At 44.9% G+C, this 19,805-nt stretch overlaps 1 protein-coding gene across 3 annotated transcripts in view; it reads left to right on the forward strand.

The window, feature by feature from the left end:
- The window catches only part of LOC116626807 (zinc finger protein 84), a 56,704-nt gene extending 37,261 nt beyond the window's left edge, over positions 1-19,443 (forward strand). For all 3 annotated transcript variants that reach the window (XM_032396314.1, XM_032396315.1, XM_032396313.1), the window contains 3 exons: positions 9,495-9,621; positions 10,674-10,769; positions 16,746-19,443. In XM_032396314.1, coding sequence (XP_032252205.1) covers positions 9,495-9,621; positions 10,674-10,769; positions 16,746-18,730 — 2,208 coding nt within the window. In that variant the 3' untranslated portion in view covers positions 18,731-19,443. The remainder of the gene's footprint in view (positions 1-9,494; positions 9,622-10,673; positions 10,770-16,745) is intronic.
- The last annotated feature ends 362 nt before the right edge of the window (positions 19,444-19,805 follow it).

The following is a 19,805-nucleotide window of genomic DNA, read 5'->3' on the forward strand; positions in this document are numbered from 1 at the left end:
GGGAATCTTAAATAGATTCCACACCCAGCACAGAGCTCGATGGGCTCGATCCCACAATCCTGAGATCATGACCTCAGCTGAAATCAAGAGTCAGATGCTTCAACTGAGCCACCCAGGCGCCCCTGAATTTTTGTAAGCAATAGTGTCCTACATAATTAATGAATTTGAGCTACAAACTTGGTTTTCAAATTTTCAGTAGTTATAATAAAGATAATAAGAATGTTTCTGTGAGTTGCATTATCCAAAGGTAAAAGTGAATTAGTTCTTCATAGAAAGTAAGTATTTCTTGGTCATTCTTAGATGAAGTCTTTGAATAAATGATATAGTGTGGGTAATGCCCTCAGAGAAATGTAGTAAATCCATGGGTCTTATAGTCATTTTTCATAGTTTTCCACAGAGTGTGACCCAAGGGGAAAATACCAAAGCACTTAGTAATCATAATTGCATATTTATGTACCTCTTCAATTGTGAAGCAGTATTCACATATGAAAATGTACATAAAATGTAAAAGTACAGCTTAATGAATTATTACCAACTGCATACCCATGAGGCAGCCATTCAGGTCAAGAAGTAGAACATTCCCAGCCCAGACGAGGCCCTTCGTGTGCCAGTCACAACCTCTCCCTCCTGGCAGAGGGAACCGGGACCCCGACTTTTGTAACCATTTCTGTGCTTCTCTTTCTAGTTTTACTCCTAAGTGTTCGTCCTTAAACACTGCAGTTTGTGTCATCTGCTGCAGAATATAGTGATTTGTGTTTTGTTTCTTTAACTTAACATTTTGTTTATGAGATCATTGCAAGTGCAGCTTTCTGTCCCGTGAAGACAGCTTCTTAATATCACCAAATTCAGTCAGTGTTCAGAATTCCAGTTGTCTCCTAAAACCCCAAATCGTTTGAAGTTTGGGTCAGAATCTGGGTACAGTTCATACAGTGTAATTGATCTGCCTCTCTTAAGTCCCTCTTAACCTATTGGCTCTTTTTTCCTAGCCCCATTTTTAAAAAAAAGATTTTATTTATTTGAGAGAGAGAGATAGCAAGAGAGAGCACTGAGCTGGGAGGAGAGGGAGAAGCAGGCTTCCCGCCGAGCAGGGAGCCCGATGCGGGACTCGATCCCAGGATCCCGGGATCATGACCTGAGCCGAAGGCAGCTGCTTAACGACTGAGCCACCCAGGCGCCCCGAGGCCAGGTGATGTATTCTGTGGATTTCCCACTGTCTGGGTTTTGCTAGTGTTGCTGGTGTGTTCTGTGTCTCCTGCAGTGCATGGATGTGGAGCTGTGCTGTCCAGTACAGAAGCCGCCGGCCACATCGCCTGTTTAAAATGATTAAATCTAGCCCCGAGTCACACTGGCCTCATTTCAGGTGCTCAGAAGCCACGAATTAGCACAGATAAAGAATATCTCCATCTTCACAGATCTGCTCTGGAGACTTGATCAGATTCAAGTGTGACTTTTTTTGGCAAGAGTATTTCAGAGGTTTTGGTACATGGTCTTTCAGGAGGCAACTTCCATCTGCTTGTCCCTTTGTCATGCCGGCAACTTTATATGGTTGTTGCCTTGATGGATTATTTCATTAGGGGCTACAAAGTGATACCCTGCTTCTACCTGCTCTTTGTTTCTCCCCCCCCCCCACTTCTTTGTTAATTAATTAATTTTTATGTATTTTTTAAAGATTTTATTTGAGAGAGAGGGAGGGAGAGAGAAGTAGGGAGGGAGAGAGCACAAGCAGGGGGAGGGGCAGAGGCAGAAGCAGGCTCCCTACTGAGCAGGGACGTGGGGCTCGATCCCAGGACCGCGGGATATTGACCTGAGCCGAAGGCAGATGCTTAACTGACTGAGCCGCTCAGGCACCCCTAATTAATTTATTTTTAAAAAATTATATTGGGTGCCTGGGTGGCGCAGGGTCCTGGGATCAAGCCCTGTATCGTGCTCCCTGCTCAGCGGGAGACCTACTTCTCCCTCTCCTGCTCCCCCTGCTTGTGTTCCCTCTGTCACTCTCTCTCTCTGTCAAATAAATAAATAAAATCTTTTAAAAAAAGAGATTTTATTTATTTGAGAGAGAGAGAAAGCACGAGCAGGGGGAGGGGCAGAGGGAGAAGCAGACTCCCCACTGGGATGCGGGACTCGATCCCAGGACCCCAGGATCATGACCCGAGCTGAAGGCAGACGCTTAACCAACTGAGCCCCCCAGGCGCCCCTTTCTTGCAGCATCATACTGAGTTTTGTTATCACGGTTATGCTTGTATCAAAAAGTTTAGGGTCGTGGGCGCCTGGGTGGCTCAGTTGGTTAAGTGACTGCCTTCGGCTCAGGTCATGATCCTGGAGTCCCGGGATCGAGTCCCGCATCAGGCTCCCTGCTGGGCAGGGAGTCTGCTTCTCCCTCTGACCCTCCTCCCTCTCATGCTGTCTCTCATTCTCTCTCTCGCAAATAAAAAAAAAAAAAAAAAAAAGTTTAGGGTTGTGTTCTTGCTTCCATCTTCCATAGTTGTTTAGTAAAATAGGAATTATTTCTGCATTAAATGTCTACAGAATTAACTAGTAAAGCTGTTTTTTTGTGAGAAGACTTTAAGTTAGAGATTCTGTACTGCGGCTTGGCTCATCTTTAAGAGACGACCAGCTGGGGCGCCTGGGTGGCTCAGTTGGTTGAGCGACTGCCTTCGGCTCAGGTCATGATCCTGGAGTCCCTGGATCGAGTCCCGCATCGGGCTCCCTGCTCAGCAAGGAGCCTGCTTCTCCCTCTGACCCTCCCCCCTCTCATGTGCTCTCTCTCTCTCATTCTCTCTGTCTCAAATAAATAAATAAAAAAAAAAAATCTAAAAAAAAAAAAAAGGAAAAAAAAAAAGAGACGACCAGCTGATTAGTTTCGGTGCAGTATTTGAGAAGAATATCCATAGTTAACTAATTATCATTGTTCGTAGTATTTTAAAAATTTTCTTCATATGCAGTCCTGCCATCGGTGGCAGTTTTATCTCTTCCTTCTGATATTTGTACTTTTTCCTTGCATTTGTTGTACTGGCCAGGACCTCCAGGATACCTGTTTCCCCCCTCCTCTCAGCCTGCCTTGTTTCTGTCTGGTGCATCCCAGGGCTCATTTATGACAACGTCTGCCGTTAGCACCGACTCTGCAAGTTAAGGACACAGCCCCCAACATGACCGCCCTCACTTCTGTGGTCAGCTATAAGTTCTGGGGACCCGCAGGCCACCTGCATTTCTGACCAACTGGCTACAAATTTGGGGGCTTCCCATGATCCCTTCAGGTGTGCTGGAACAGCTCACAGAACTTACAGAAGTGCTGTACATACAATTACAGTTTGAGTGTAAACGACACAGATTGGAAGCAGCCAAGTGAACAGACACAGAATGAGGTCTGGGGGGTTGCGGAGGTAGAGCTTTTCTGCCCTGTCCCCATGGAACCAGGACACATCACCCTTGTGGCACATAGCTTTGTGCTTCCCAACCAGGAAGCTAGCTTAAGGTTCCAATGTCCAGTTTTCTTTTTTTTGTTTGTTTAGATTTTATTTATTTATTAGAGAGCTGGAACGGGGGTGGGGAGGGGCAGAGGCAGAGGGAGAAGCAGGCTCCCTGCTGACAGGGGCCCTGACGTGGGACTCGATCCCAGGACCCTGGGATCATGACCTGAGCCAAAGACCGACCCTTAACCCACTGAGCCACCCAGGCGCCCCTCTACAGTTTTTATTGGGGATTCATTATGTAGATGTGATTTATTGACTCACTGGCCGTATGAGTGAACTCAATCTCCTCCCCTTCCTTGACGTTGGGCTCGTATCATCAGACTCAAAACACCAATCCTCTAATCAAATGGTTGATCTTACCAGCCGGTGCCCATCTAGAACACTATCTAGGAGCCCACTATAAGTCACCTTTTTTTGTGAGAAGCATAAACTCAGGAGGAGCCCATCATGAACTACGAAAACACTCTGTCACTGGGGAAATAACAAGACTTTAACATTTTTAAGAGCGAGAAAGTGAGTGTGCGCGCATGTGTCCTCGGCAGGGGGAGGGGCGGAGGGAGAGAGAATCCTAAGCAGGCTCCACACTCAGCGAGGAACCTGACACGGGGCTGGCTTGACCTCACGACCCTGAGATCATGTCCTGAGCCGAAATCAAGAGTCAGAGGCTTTTAACCGACTGAGCCACTGGGGTGCCCTCAAATAACAAGGCTTTAAAAGCTCTGTCCCAGGAACCTGAGACAAAGACCAGACAAATTATTATACAGTGGGTTGCCATTAGGTACCTGTGCTGTTTAATTACTTAAACGTAAGTAAAATTAAAAGGGGAACCCTCTTACAGTCTTGGTGGGAATGCAAACTGGTGCAGCCACCCTGGAGAACAGTATGGAAGTTCCTCAAATAGTTAAAAATAGAACTATCATGATTCAGCAGTTGCACTACTAGATATTTATCCAAAGGATACAAACGGGCGCCTGGGTGGCTCAGTCGTTAAGCGTCTGCCTTCGGCTCAGGTCATGATCTCAGGGTCCTGGGATCGAGCCCCACATCGGGCTCCCTGCTCAGCGGGAAGCCTGCTTCTCCCTCTCCCACTCCCCCTGCTTGTGTTCCCTCTCTCGCTGTGTCTCTCTCTGTCAAATGAATAAAAAATTAAAAAAAAAAACAAAAAAACAAAGGATACAAACATCATGATCTGAAGGGACACCTGCACCCCAATGTTTATAGTAGCAATGTCCACAATAGCCAAACTATGGAAAGAGCCCAAGTGTCCATAGACTGATGAATGGATAAAGATGTGGTGTGTACACACACACACACACACACACACACACACACATACACACTGGAATATTGCTCAGCCATCAAAAATGAAATCTTGCCATTTGCAGCAACGTGGCTGGAACTAGGTGGTACTTTCGCTAAGCGAAGTAAGTCAGAGAAAGACAATTACATGATTGCACTCGTGGAATTTAAGAAACAAAACAGATGAACATAGGGGAAGGAAAGGAAAAATAAGATAAAAACAGGGAAGCACACCGTAAGAGCCTCTTTCTTTAATTATTTTATTTAAAATTTTTTTTGAAGATTTTATTTATTTGACAGCACAAGCAGGGGGAGCAGCAGGCCGAGGGAGAAGCAGACTCCCCACTGAGCAGGGAGCCCAATGCGGGACTCGATCCCAGGACTCTGGGATCATGACCTGAGCCGAAGGCAGACGCTTCAGTAACTGAACCACCCAGGTGCCCCCCATAAGAGACCCTTAACTCTAGGGAACAAACAGTTGCTGGGGGGGAGGTGGGTGGGTGGATAGGATAATATAATTGGGTGATGGGCATGAAGGAGGGCACTTGATGGAATGAGAGCTAGGTGTTACATGTAACTGATGAATCACTAAATTCTACTCCTGAAACTAGTAATACAGTATATGTTAACTGAATTTAAATTAAAAATAAAATCCATTCCTAGTCACCTTTGAAGTATTCAGTAGATGTTTGTGGCTAATGGCTACCTTGTTGGATGGTGCAGATACATTACATATGTCATCACAAAAAATTCTTTTGGACAATGTCCTTCTTGTCCTCTGAGAGCGAGTATTCAGAATTTCATCATTAAGTATGATGTTAGCTGTAGATGTTTGTAGATTATGATTACAAGTTCTATTACTAGTTGACAGTATTTTACAATGAAGACATTTTCATCATATGCCTTTTCCACATCTGTTGAAATAATGGTTTTTCTCCCTTATTCTGTTAATATGATTTATTGATTTCTGAATGCTAACCCCATCTTGCACTGTAGGTCACATTATGCTGTTTTTATACATGGCTTGATTCAATTTGCTAATTTTTTGTTAGGAATTTTGATTCTGTTAGAGTTATTTGCCCGTGATGTTCATTTATTATGGTTTTGTTTGGTTTGGTCTGCTGGCCTTATACAGCGAGTCGAGAAGTTTGCACTCAGGAGGAACTTCTGTGAGGTTATTTTATTTATTCCTTAAATGATTGGAAGAATTTACCTCTGGAGCCACCTAGACTTGGAGTTTTCTTTGAAGGAAGGTTTTAAATTGTGGGGGTCAGTGTCTAACATTTACAGAATTAATTCAGACTTTTATCTTGTGTCATTTTTGAGTGCATTGTTTGAATATCTCTTTTACCTAAGTTGTCAGATACATTGGTATATCTTTACTACTTTCATGTTATCCTTTTTAACAACTTTTCTGAACTGTGACTTCAGTAGGGTCTACCCAGTTTACGTGTGTAAGTCAGTGATTTTTCTGGTAATTTTATGTTGTGTTACCATCATTCCAGCTTTAGAAGTTCTGCTTCATCCCAAGGGGACCTGGTGATTTTGCAGTCAGTCCCTGTTTCCACCCGCAGTGGAGGCAACCACTGGCTTCCTTACTCTCATTTCACATCAGTGGGTTTGTATAATGTGTGTGGCTTCTCTCATCAGCGTAGGGTTTTGAAGTCCATCCATATTTTGGCACATGTCAGAAATTCATTCTTTTTACTAGTGTTCCATTCTGTGGGTGTTCCCTGTCTTTTTACTCGTTCACCACTTGCTGGGCATCTGGATTATTCACACATCCCGGTGGTTGTAAGTCCTGTCGTGGGGCAATCGTGTACATGGTTCATATGAATGTAGGTTTTCCTTTCTCTTGGGAACATGCCTGAGCGTGTCCTTGCTGTGTTGTCTGGTAAAATTATATTTAACCTTTTTAAGAAACTGCCACAGTCCCGTAGTGTCAGAACCATGTTATATCGTTGTTTAGTTCGTTTCTCCACATCTTTTCCAACACTTGTTATCGTCTGTCTTGTTGATTATCAGCATGCTGGTGAGTGTCACGTGGTTTCTCATTGTGGTCTTAATTTGCTCTTCTTTAATAACTAGTGATGTTGGTCACTGTTTCATTGCTGCTTATTAGCCATTCCTAAGTCGTCTTTGATAGAATGTATTAAAATAGTCTACCAGTTTTGGGCGCCTGGGTGGCTCAGTTGGTTAAGCGACTGCCTTCAGCTCAGGTCATGATCCTGGAGTCCTGGGATCGAGTCCCACATCAGGCTCCCTGCTCGGCAGGGAGTCTGCTTCTCCCTCTGACCCTCTCATGCTCTCTCTGTCTCATTCTCTCTCTCAAATAAATAAATAAAATCTTTAAAAAAAAAAAAAAAATAAATAAATAAATAAAATAGTCTACCAGTTTTTATTTTTATTTAAAAAAATTTTTAAAGTAGGCTCCACGCCCAACGTGGAGCTTGAATGCTTGACCCTGAGATCAAGCATCATCTGCTCCGCTGTCTGAGCCCGTCAGGCATGTGCTGCCTACTTTTTAACTGTTTGTTTGTTTGTTTTTTGTAAGAGGTTTTCCTTTAAGTTCTGAGTCTTTTTTTTGTTTGTTTTTTTGTTTTTTAATCAGAAATAGGATTTGCAAATAATTTTTTCTGTCTGTGGCTTACCATTTTTTTCAGTTGTGTGGTTTGAAGTACAACAGTGTTAAATTTTGTGTTGCTCCTTGGAAAGGGATGTGGAAACCACCACGGTCTGGGCCCTCTCCTGTTGCAGCCCGGCGGGCCTACTGAAGACCCCAGCAGGAGATGCACAAACATACCTCAAAGAATGCAAGAGGAGACGAGCATGTGTCATATTTGCAGGGATTCTTAACTCTTGCACCCCTGAATTACCTGCTGGTGCTGTTTGCACCGGTTAACCCTTTCACAGCAGGTCTCATACCCTGAAGGCGCTTAGGTTTTTTTCATAAGAGAAAATGTTCTTATTTCACAGTTATTCCTGATGAATATTTAAGTTGGCTACAAAATCCTTTCCTTTCAGCACTTTTAAAATGTCCTACTTTCTTCTGGCCTCTATGCTTCTGAATAAGAAATCTGCAGTCATTTGAATTGCTTTCCCTGTAAGTGATGTGACTTCTTTGTCTGTATTCCGTCCCGTTTGATCGTGGCATGTTTGGTTGTGGCTTTCTTCATGTTTATCCAGTGGGGGGTTCACTGAGTTTCCTGAATCTGCCAACTTACGCCTTTTGCCACGTTTGGGGAGTGTGTAGCTGTCATTTGCTTTGTCCGCCACGTTCCTGCTTTTCTCTTCCTGGGACTCCCGGGACATGCATATGGTGTTGTCTGGCAGCGTCCTGAGCCCTGAGTGTCTGAAGCGCATTTTTAAGTCTTTTTTTCTCTCATTTGCTCAAAATGGGTCTTCAGGTTCGCTGGCTCTTAAAGCGTATGAGGTGCTGTTTAGGTCAGGCTTTGTATTTTCTGATGGTATTCTGGATTTTTTAGAGTGCATGTTTTCTGGTCCTCTCAGGAGGCTTTGGGACAGAAATCCATCATGACCTAAAATCCAGAACCCTTTCTGAGACCTAGATTTGGTTATGTCACTCCCATTCCATGAAATCATGGCTAGCTGTTGGCAGCAAGAAAGTGTCTAGCTCAGGGGCGCCTGGGTGGCTCAGTCGGTTGGACATCTGACTCTTGATTTCAGCTCAGGTCCTGATCTCAGGGTTGTGAGATTGAGCCCCGTGTCAGGCTCTGTGCTCAGTGGGGAGTCGGCTTGAGATTCTCTCTCCGTCTGCCCATTCCCCCCCCCCAAGCTCGCTCGCTCTCAAATCTTTAATTAAAAAAAGAAAGAAAAACTGTCTAGTTCATTTAAGTACAGTAGGCCCCACCTCCCATGTGGCCTTTAATCACTACCTTGCACCCTGTGATCTTGTCTAACAAACTGTTTGCACCTCCTGAACGCTAGCAGTTTTGGGGTCTCATTGGAGCTGTTGGCTCCCAGAATGTCTTTGCATCCCCATTTTTGTGGAAAGCACTGCTAATTTCCTAAAACCCATCTCAAGCTTTACCTCTTGCAAAGAGCCTAAGCTGATGCTCAAATTGATCTTTTTTTTTTTTTTTTTAAAGATTTTATTTATTTAACAGAGAGAGACACAGCGAGAGAGGGAACACAAGCAGGGGGAGAGGGAGAGGGAGAAGCAGGCTTCCCGCAGAGCAGGGAGCCCGATGCGGGGCTCGATCCCAGGACCCTGGGATCATGACCCGAGCGGAAGGCAGACGCTCAACGACTGAGCCACCAGGCGCCCCAAACTGATCGCTTTGACCCACATTGTGCCCTCCCTTCATTTCTGCCTCTGCTATTATAATAGCTTATTTTATGAATAGGTGTGTATGTTTGCAGCCCTCTGCAAGGCTGTGCAGCTTTTTAGGGTGTTGTTTTGCTCTCTTTCTTTTGATACCACTTTTCTGGTCCCATAGTTGAGGTTCAGTACATATTTTGTTGGTGGTTCAGAAGATTTAAAATTGCCAATTCCAGTTGTCAGGTATCGTATGAATGGATACGTTCATTCGATTCTGAACGATCGAGGATCATGGCACTTTATCCCAGAGACATAATGCGAAGGAGACCGTCGTCATTCTCTGTAACTTGGTGTGATAAGAATGATGTGCTCAAGCTCCAGTCCTCCCTTCCCACGTCACACAGTGATTGTTGCTTCAGATTCACCGCACTGTGCTCTTACAGGACACATTCTCGTTTGAAGATTTATCTGTGGACTTCACCCAAAAGGAATGGCAGCTCCTGGACCCCAGTCAGAAGGACTTGTACAAGGATGTCATGTTGGAGAACTACAGCAGCCTCGTGTCTCTGGGTAAGGCAGCTCCCCGAGGACCACCGGTGGGGCCCAGCACCTTACTTTTTGAGTTGCTGAGAGCTCTGTGGCTTCTGAAATCTCTAATGGTTTTGGACCTGAATTCAGGGGATTGAAAGTTCCCTGCACTATGACAGTAGGGAAGGCATCTACATCTCACCTTCCAATAACGAAGACTTATTTTCGTTGTGCAGCTCTGAAACTTACCAGGATGGTGGTGTTGGTACTATTAGTGGGCAGCACCTAATGCAGGGAACTTACTGTATTTCACATACTGTTCACATGTGGACTTATTTACAGAGCAGTTTTTTTTATAATTTTTTTTTTTTTTTAAGATTTTATTTATTTGACAGAGCACAAGCAGAGGGAATAGCAAGCAGAGGGAGAGGGAGAAGCAGGCTCCCCGCCGAGCAGGGAGCCCGATGCGGGACTCGATCCCAGGACCCCGGGATCACGACCCGAGCCGAAGGCAGACGCCTAGCTGACTGAGCCACCCAGGCGTCCCTTACAGAGCAGTTTTGTGTGGAAGGTTTAAGTAACTTTCCCAGGGACTGACAGCTGGTAAATGAAGGGCCTGGATTTGAACCCCGGCAGATTGGCTCCAGAGCCTCTGAAGAGTGTAACGGTTTTGGATTTGGATTATAGAAGTCAAAGATTTTTATTTTTTATTTTTATTTTTTTTTAGATTTTATTTATTTATTTGACACAGAAAGAGATAGCGAGAGAGGGAACACAGCAGGGGGAGTGGGAGAGGGAGAAGCAGGCCTCCAGCTGAGCAGGGAGCCCGATGTGGGGCTCGATCCCAGGACCCCGGGATCATGACCTGAGCCGAAGGCAGACGCTTAACGACTGAGCCACCCAGGCGCCCCAGAAGTCAAAGATTTTTAGACCCCATTAGCCACCAGGGAGACCGTTGCCTTTGAGAATTACTTACTCCGTTGATACACCAGTGAGTAGCTTCACTGTCTGCCTGATGCCAGACTTTGCTCATTCTTCAGAGGCCCTAAAGCCCAAGCAGTCGGGGCCATGGCTTTGTGTTTTCCCCTGAACAGGGTACGAAGTTATGAAACCTGATGTCATCTTCAAGTTGGAGCAAGGAGAAGAGCCGTGGATCGGAGATGGAGAAGTTCCAAGTTCAGATCGTCCAGGTGGGTGTGAGAACCAGCCAGATGCGGGAGGCGGAAAGTCAGTCTCAGCTGGCCAGTGGGTTGACTTCTGTGAATTGTGCTTTGGAGAGCTCTCTTTAAGATCTGTAAACCTTTAGTGGTGATTCAGAACAGGTGACACGAGCTGCTCAAATAAGTCACATTTAGATGTGGCTTCTTTGCTTGTAGCTTAACGCAAAATATCTACAGCTCGTCTAGGCCATGACTTACTCCCTGTCTTTCAAGTCTGGGACTTTGACTTTTTGTTTGGTATTCTGACATGTTTAGTCTCCTTCTGTCCTCTGTTCACCTCTGCTTGTACCTTCAGGAGGTTTCCTTTGCCCTCGTTTGGGCGTCTGATGCCCAGAGAAGTGCCCCGTGGAGCAGAAAAGGAAGTCCTCCCTTATTCCTCCCAAACGGTGGTCCTTTTCCTCCTTTTGTAAGGTTGGCTTCTGCTGTACTTTACCTCTAGATTAGACACCATGGAGTGTATTGAATGTTCTCTCTTGCATTCTTATTATTTAATTCTCTTGCCCTTTGGAAACTATCTTTTTTTTTTTTTTAAGATTTTATTTATTTATTTGAGAGAGAGTGAGAGAGAGGGTGCTCGAGAGGGGGTAGGGTCAGAGGGAGAAGCAGACTCCCCACCGAGCAGGGAGCCCGATGCTGGACTCGATCCTGGGACTCCAAGATCATGACCCGAGCCGAAGGCAGTCGCTCAACCAACTGAGCCACCCGGGTGCCCCTGGAAACTATCTTTTTAACTTAACTCCTCAAGTCACACTTAAAATTAGGCTTGATGGGTCCAGAGCCTTACCTTTTATAAGTGTTCTCAAATGATACCTTGTATTTCAGTCCCTAAAGCAGCCAGCTATCTCTGATGTGTCCTACATCCCTACTCATCTGTGTGACATTGACTTCAGGTTCCCTCGGAAGCAGACCCTGAGATACGGATCTGAGTGCCAAGAATTTACTGTAGTGGGAGAAAGAGCAGGGAGATGGGGGTGGAGAGGGAATGGCGGTGTGCATGTTGGAAGGGGTGCTGACCCATGGCGGCTGCTGGGAGCCCCTGTGGGGCCATGAAGCTGGTCACCCACTAACTCCCATCTCTCAGGGTGTGAGCATTGCCCTGGGGGTGTTAACTCTCCAGAATGTCCAGAATCCCTGCATACAGACCAAGCATGCCGTGTGTGGCCTAAGGATTGTTTTGGACAGAGAGATGTGGGTGCCTGGGGTAGGTCCCACAGTCTGCCCGGGGCGTCCCTCTGAATGTAGCTGAGGCAGCAGAGTATCTGCTACAGCCGGTGGCCTCTTCCTCCGGGATCCACAGTCGGGGTCTGCGTCGGCCGTCAGCTGTTTACCCTTTCCCCCCACTTCATGGTCAATGCCATTTACACATTTCTCTGTGTCTTCACATGTAATATTTATTCTTCTCTGCATCTGAATGTTTGATTGTGCTATGCTTTATCTTCATCCTTCCTGCGTAAGCTCTGTTTTTGCTGCATTCATACTCATGGGATGTTCCTTGACTGTTCCAGCTAAAGTTTTCTCACTTTTTTGGAAGTCCCATCCCAGACCTGATCACAGTGTATGTAATGTTCCTTAGTTGGTTGGTTCCCTGAGCTGTGTGCACGCATAAACACAAGGTTTATAGTTTACATCCACTTATGTGTCAGACAATATTTATGCAATAAGCCCATTGTTTTAATTTAGGTGTTTTTAGCCAGGTGTGCATTAGATTACCTGGGCATTTTTTTTTCCAACAATAACCATTATGGATGCATTATCAGCAAAATTGATTCAGTAGAGTGGTGTGTATGTAGTTTTAAGATGGAATATTCTAGAACTGGAGTTTGTAGTTTGAGGAACCTCTTGTAATTTTTATGTGCCCCTCATTCATTGATAGCGTCCACTTGAGTGACAACTAAAGATAATTAAAAATAAAAGACCTAGAAAACACCTTACAGAAGCGTAGAAATTAGTTAAGTTAAGACATTTGTGGGGCGCCTGGGTGGCTCAGTCTGTTAAGCACCTGCCTTAGGCTCAGGTCATGATCCCGGGTCCTGGGATCAAGTCCTGCATCGGGCTTGTTGCTGGGCGGGGAGCCTGCTTCTCCCTCTGCCTCTGCTGCTCCCCCTGCTTGTGCTCTCTCTCTCTGGCAAATAAATAAATAAAATCTGTAAAAAAAAAACTAAAAAAAAAAGTTAAGACATTTGCATTTAGGTTTTTTTGTTTTTTTTAAATTCAGGATTTAAATATTGGACATTCATGCTTCACTGCAACGTAGTCAAAGCTACCTAAACAAGGCCTGTGTGTCAGGGTCCTCAAGACCACCATGTTCGGAGAGTCGCTAGGAGGACTCAGGATATCGTTGTCCATAAGGCTAAGACTTATTACAGTGACCTAATGACAGCTTCCTCACCAGGGAAAGGGCAAAGCACAGTCTGGAGGAATCCGGGTGTAGGTTTCCTGTGCTGCTCCCTCCGTGAGGGTCACCCCAGCAACAAAAATGCAGTAATGTGTGTAGTGTTTCTGCCCAGGAAAGCTCACTGACGACCCAGCACCCGGGGACCTCGCCTGGCACATAGCAGCATTGCAGACTCCCAGGACGGCAGGCGCTCAGCACAGACCACCTTGTTTGCACAGAGTCCAGGCACAGGTTGCCCCTGTTAAAAGCTGGGAGTGGTGGGAACACTCTAGAAACCAAGCTCCAAATGGCAGCCAAGGGCTACATTGCAGTCGTGTGTCGTAGAAAGTTGAAGACGTGGTGATGTCTCTTACTCCAGGTATTGTGCTGGGTGGTACGGGTACAATAGTGAGCATTAGAGATCAGTTGCCTGCCTACAGAGTGCTTACTTTCTCATGGGAGGATAAAACTAATCAAGTTGGCAAATAACCAGGGTAAAGCCCAGATCCTAAAAGGTCTATTATAGAAATAAATTAGATAGATGATAATAGGGTAGAGAGTCTGTGGCTCTGCTCAGGCTGCCATAACAAAATAGCACAGATGGGTAAACAGCAGCAAGCTGTTCCCACAATTGGGGAGGCTGGAAGTCCAAGGTCAAGGTGCCTGCCTGATTGGGTTCTAATGAACACGGTCCTCCTGGTTTGTAGACAGCCGCCTTGTAGCTTTGCCGCCACATGGCCTCTCTTTGTGCAGGGAGTGGGGGGTGGTGAGGTGTTTCTAATAAGGATACTAATCCTTTTGGATCAGGGCCCCACCCTTATGATCTCATTTAACCTTAATTCCGTTGAGATCCCATTTCCAAATATAGCCACACTGAAGGTTAGGGCTTCAACATAGAGTTTTGGGGATGGGCAGGTAGGGGGGACGCGTAAACATTCAGTCCACAATATGGTCATGTGGAGAAGCCAGTTCTGGACGTGAAGACCAAAGTGAGTGAGCTATGTGAATTGGGGGAAAGTGTTCCCTAAATGAATGCAGATATGAATGTATTAGGTCAGGAAGGGGCTTGGTGACCTCAGGAAAATGGAAAGGAAGCCTTTGTGTCTGGGGCTTAGTGTGCCAGGGAAATAGAGGCTGGCCTGTGTGCGGGACCTAGGTCGTACATGGACTTGTAAGCAGTAGACAGGTGGTTAGACTGATGCAAGTAATTTTAAGTAAAAATAGTTACCTGATTTACATTTTTTAAAAAGATTTATTTGAGCGCCTGGGTGGCTCAGTTGGTTAAGCAACTGCCTTCGGCTCAGGTCATGATCCTGGAGTCCTGGGATCGAGTCCCACATCGGGCTCCCTGCTCAGCAGGGAGTCTGCTTCTCCCTCTGACCCTCCTCCCTTTCATGCTCTCTGTCTCTCATTCTCTCTCTTGCAAATAAATAAAATCTTAAAAAAATAAAAAAATAAAAAAAATAAAAGATTTATTTATTTGAGAGAGAGCACGTGCGAGTGGGGGAAAGGGCAGAGGAGTCAGAGAGGGAGACAAACAGACCCCCTGCTGAGCACGGGGCCCTGTGTGGGGCTCAGTCCCACGACCCTGAGATCATGACCTGAGCCGAAACCAGGAGTTGGACACTCAGCCAACTGAGCCACCCAGGAGCCCCCTGATTTACACTTTTTTTTTTTTTTTAATGTTTGCTCTTTTTTTTTTTTTTTTTAAGATATTTATTTATTTATTTATTTGACAGATCGCACAAGTAGGCAGAGCAGCAGGCAGAGGGAAAGGGAGAAGCAGGCTCTCTGCTGAGCAGGGAGCCCGATGCGGGGCTCGATCCCAGGACCCTGGGATCATGACCCGAGCCGAAGGCAGCCGCTTAACCGACTGAGCCACCCAGGCACCCCTGATTTACATTTTTAGAAGTTTGACTTAACTGCATTGTGGAAAATATAATGGGAAGCAGGGAAACCAGGTGGAAGGCTGTTTCACTGAGCTAATGAGATAGATTAAAGTATAGCAGGGAAGAGTGGTGGGGAGAGACCAAACATAAAGCAGGCCAATTTTTCTAGTGGGAAAAAAGTAAAAATTTCCAAATGTGTGTGTATGTATGTATGTATGTATGTATTTATTTATTTAAAGATTTTATTTATTTATTTGACAGAGAAAGACACAGCGAGAGAGGGAACAGGGGAGAGGGAGAGGGAGAAGTAGGCTTCCCGCCAAGCAGGGAGCCCGATGGAGGGCTCAATCCCAGGACCCTGGGATCATGACCTGAGCCGAAGGCAGACGCTTAACGACTGAGCCATCCAGGAGCCCTTCCAAATGTGTATTTAGTCTAACAATGTAATATTTAAAGTAATGCAAAGTTGTAAGTTTAATTTACAAGTACTTCATTTTCTGCTCTCACATCTCCTATTACCACTTTATTCAGACTCTTAACCTCCATCTCAAAGCTAATGTTTCTATACTAGACTCTGATTTTAACTGCCAGACCTCTTTTTCCCTCATCCCCTATCTTAGAGTATTTTCAGTGAAAGAACATATGGATCTGGGGCGCCTGGGTGGCTCAGTCATTAAGCATCTGCCTTCGGCTCAGGTCAGGATCCTGGGGTCCGGGGATCGAGTCCCACATCGGGCTTCCTGCTCCGCGGGAAGCCTACTTCTTCCTTTCCTACCCGCCCTGCTTGTGTTCCCTCTCTCACTGTGTCTCTCTCTCTCAAATAAATAAATAAAATCTTAAAACAAACGAACGTATGGATCTTAAGGTTTTGTGCCTGAACAGGTTAAATGAAAGATGATGCGTTCCATGAAGTGGCTTTTATGGTAATAATGTTGAAAATGTGCTTGGAAAGTTTCAGACTTCCAGAAAATCTAAAAATGGGGAAAAGCTCACAAACGATTTCTCATTCTTCAAGCTTGAAATGGCTTCAGTAGTTCCTCTATCAAACCTGTTAATTTTCTGTCTTCTTCCCATTAGAATGTAAGCTTTGCAAGGTCAGGGGCTGACTGTCTCCTGTCCCCAGTGCTTTGCACACTCAGTCAGGGTGGAGGAAATCCTCTCCTCAGAATATTGGATCAGTTCTTCTTCCATCCTCCTTTCTTTGTTCCTCTTCGGTCTTGATGAATTTTTTACATTTTATAAACCTAGATTTGACAACAACCAGAGGTGACTTAATATACTGCCTGTATCTTATTCCTATTTATAGCATTTTCTTTTCTTTTTTCCCCCAAATACCCAGAGGATAGATCTTATACTTGGGACTGAGAGACAGCCTTCCAAAGCGTTCATCCCCGCAAATAGCATTGCTGGTTTTGTATTCTGTAAACACAACCATAGAAGAGGCGCCTGGGGGGCTCAGTCAGTTAAGCGTCCAACTCTTGGTTTTGGCTCAGGTCATGATCTCAGGGTCATAGCATTGAGCCCCGTGTTTGGGCTCCACACTCATCGGGGAGTCTGCTTGAGATTCTCTCCCTCTGCCCTTCCTCCTACTTTCGTGCATGCTCGCTCTCTCTTTCTCTAAAATAGATAAATAAATCTTAAACATAACCATGGAAGCATTCACAGGGTTTTCTTTCTTTATAGAACAAGTCTTGCAAGTAGATGGTCACATGACATGGCACCAGGATAACCAAGAGAAGCTTAGAAATATGAAACAAGATCATGAATGTGATACATTTGGAAAAAAATTCAATCTGAGCATGAACTTTGTTCCTTTAACGAAATCAAACAGTGAAGATGACGTAGATGGATTACTTTTAAAACATCACTTAGATTTACTTATTCCAAAAGCAGATTATGGAAAAGTGGAACCACACGGCTTAAGTGTATTTGATAAATTGTTTCTCCGTACTAAGCCTGAGGAAACTAATACTTGGTTAAAATACTATGACTATGATAAATATGATAAAATTAGCTCTAAGAAGTCGCAGATTATCATATATCATAGAACTCGTTTAGGGGAGAAACTCTATGAATGCAGTGAATGTAGGAAGCGCTTCAGTAAGAAAGCAAGTCTCATTAAGCATCAGAGCAGACATGTAAGAGAGATCGCCTTTGGCTGTGGTAAGTGTGGCAAAACCTTTCCCCAGAAGTCACAGTTTATTACTCATCACAGAACTCATACGGGAGAGAAACCTTATAACTGTGGCCAGTGCGGGAAAGCCTTCTCCCAGAAGTCGCAGCTCACATCCCATCAGAGAACACACACAGGAGAGAAACCATATGAATGTGGTGAATGTGGGAAAGCCTTCTCCCGGAAGTCACATCTCATCTCACACTGGAGGACACACACAGGTGAAAAACCCTACGGGTGCAATGAATGTGGGAGGGCCTTTAGTGAGAAGTCAAATCTTATTAATCATCAGAGAATTCATACAGGAGAGAAACCTTTTGAATGCAGAGAATGTGGGAAAGCTTTCAGCAGGAAGTCACAGCTTGTTACACATCACAGGACTCACACAGGAACAAAACCCTATGGATGTAGTGATTGTAGAAAAGCCTTCTTTGAGAAATCAGAGCTCATTAGACATCAGACAATTCATACTGGAGAGAAGCCCTATGAATGCAGTGAATGTCAGAAAGCCTTCAGAGAGCGGTCGAGTCTCATTAACCACCAGAGAACTCACACGGGAGAGAAGCCTCATGTGTGCATTCAGTGCGGGAAGGCCTTCTCCCAGAAGTCACATCTCATATCCCATCAGATGACACACACAGGAGAGAAACCCTTCGTATGCAGTAAATGTGGGAAAGCCTTCAGCAGGAAATCTCAGCTTGTTAGACATCAGAGAACTCACACAGGAGAAAAACCCTATGAATGCAGTGAGTGTGGGAAGGCTTTCAGTGAAAAATTGAGCCTGACTAATCATCAGAGAATTCATACAGGAGAAAAACCCTATGTGTGCAGCGAGTGTGGGAAGGCCTTTTGTCAGAAGTCACATCTCATATCCCATCAGAGGACTCACACGGGAGAGAAACCCTATGAATGCACGGAATGTGGGAAAGCCTTTGGTGAGAAGTCGAGTCTTGCAACTCACCAGAGAACCCATACAGGAGAAAAACCATACGGTTGTAGGGATTGTGAAAAAGCCTTTTCTCAGAAGTCACAGCTGAATACTCACCAGAGAATCCACACAGGAGAGAAACCCTACGAATGCAGTCTTTGTAGGAAGGCTTTCTTTGAGAAATCAGAGCTAATTAGACATCAAAGAACTCACACAGGAGAAAAACCATACGAATGCAGCGAGTGTGGGAAGGCCTTCAGGGAGAAGTCAAGCCTCCTCAATCATCAGAGAACTCACACAGGCGAGAAACCCTTTGGGTGCGGTGTGTGTGGCAAAGCCTTTTCTCGGAAATCACACCTCACACCACATCAGAGGACACACACTGGGGAGAAGCCCTATGGCTGCAGTGAATGTAGGAAGGCCTTTTCTCAGAAGTCACAGCTTGTTAATCACCAGAGAATTCACACAGGAGAGAAGCCCTACCAATGCCACGAATGTGGGAAAGCCTTCTCCCAAAAGTCACAGCTCATTAATCACCAGAGAACTCATACAGTGAAGAAATCCTAGGAGTGGAGTTAATACTAGCCTTTGACCGAGATCTCACCTGTTTGTACTTCAGAAAACACAGGGTAAACCTTTCAGATAAATAGTTGCATCACATTGTATGTCTGTCTGGGTAATCTTTTAGGGTAGGAGCTCTGAGGTTATGTAGGGAGAGCTTTCAGCAGGTTAACCTGTTCATGTAAGAACCCTGAGAGTAGAATGAGCCTGTGGGATGCAGTGGATTTCAGAACCCTGTCAGACATAAAGTGGGAAATGAAAAGCAACCAGGAGTACAGTAAACATCAGAAAGCCTTGCAGAGGTCACACCTCATTTGCTGGTGGAAATATCCCCACTGGGGTAAACCCTAGTCCAGTAAATGAGGAAAAACCCCATGAATGCAGCAAGTAATGTCATATTTTCGTCAAGAAGTCACAGCTCGTTGTGCATTAAGGAAATACTCTCAGGAATGAAGCTCAGTGAAAATGCTAAATATGGGACAGTCTTCAGCAGGTAATCCAACCATATCATATTTTGGGGGAATTCATATTGTGGGTAAAACTAACAATTTAAAGACCTTGGAAACATGTGCCCCTAGAAATAAGGCTATAAAGGGAAGCCATACATTTTTTTATAGACGGGGTTATCAAAAATGCCCAATTCTAATGGTTGATATGTTCACTCTGAAGAATGAAGTTTTAAAAATATGTGAATAAATTGAGTCATTGAAACATCAAAATAAGACATTTCTCAGTGGTATTTATGGCTTATTTTCCTGTGTCACACAGTGTGTCTCATGTTTTGGAATCACGTGCTAATGTAACTGCAAGCACGAAGTGCACGTACCATACCTGGTGGTGCCTCCGACGTCAGGACACACCACGTGCTGCTGGTTTCTCTGTTTCAGTGATACGGTAAAAACGGCAGCTGATACAGCACGTGTTACTGCGAAAGACGCAGCTTGAGTGAGTGCACCACATCCTTTTTCCTTACGGCTTGTTGGCATATAGAAGGGGTCTGCTGTTGCTGACCTTTCTTTTCAGTTACAAAAGCCAACATTCTGCAACCTGAGAGAAACAATTTAAATAGAACCTGGTTGTT

The sequence above is a fragment of the Phoca vitulina genome, unplaced genomic scaffold, assembly GCF_004348235.1.
Source record: "Phoca vitulina isolate PV1807 unplaced genomic scaffold, GSC_HSeal_1.0 scaffold91, whole genome shotgun sequence".
Taxonomy (NCBI): domain Eukaryota; kingdom Metazoa; phylum Chordata; class Mammalia; order Carnivora; family Phocidae; genus Phoca; species Phoca vitulina.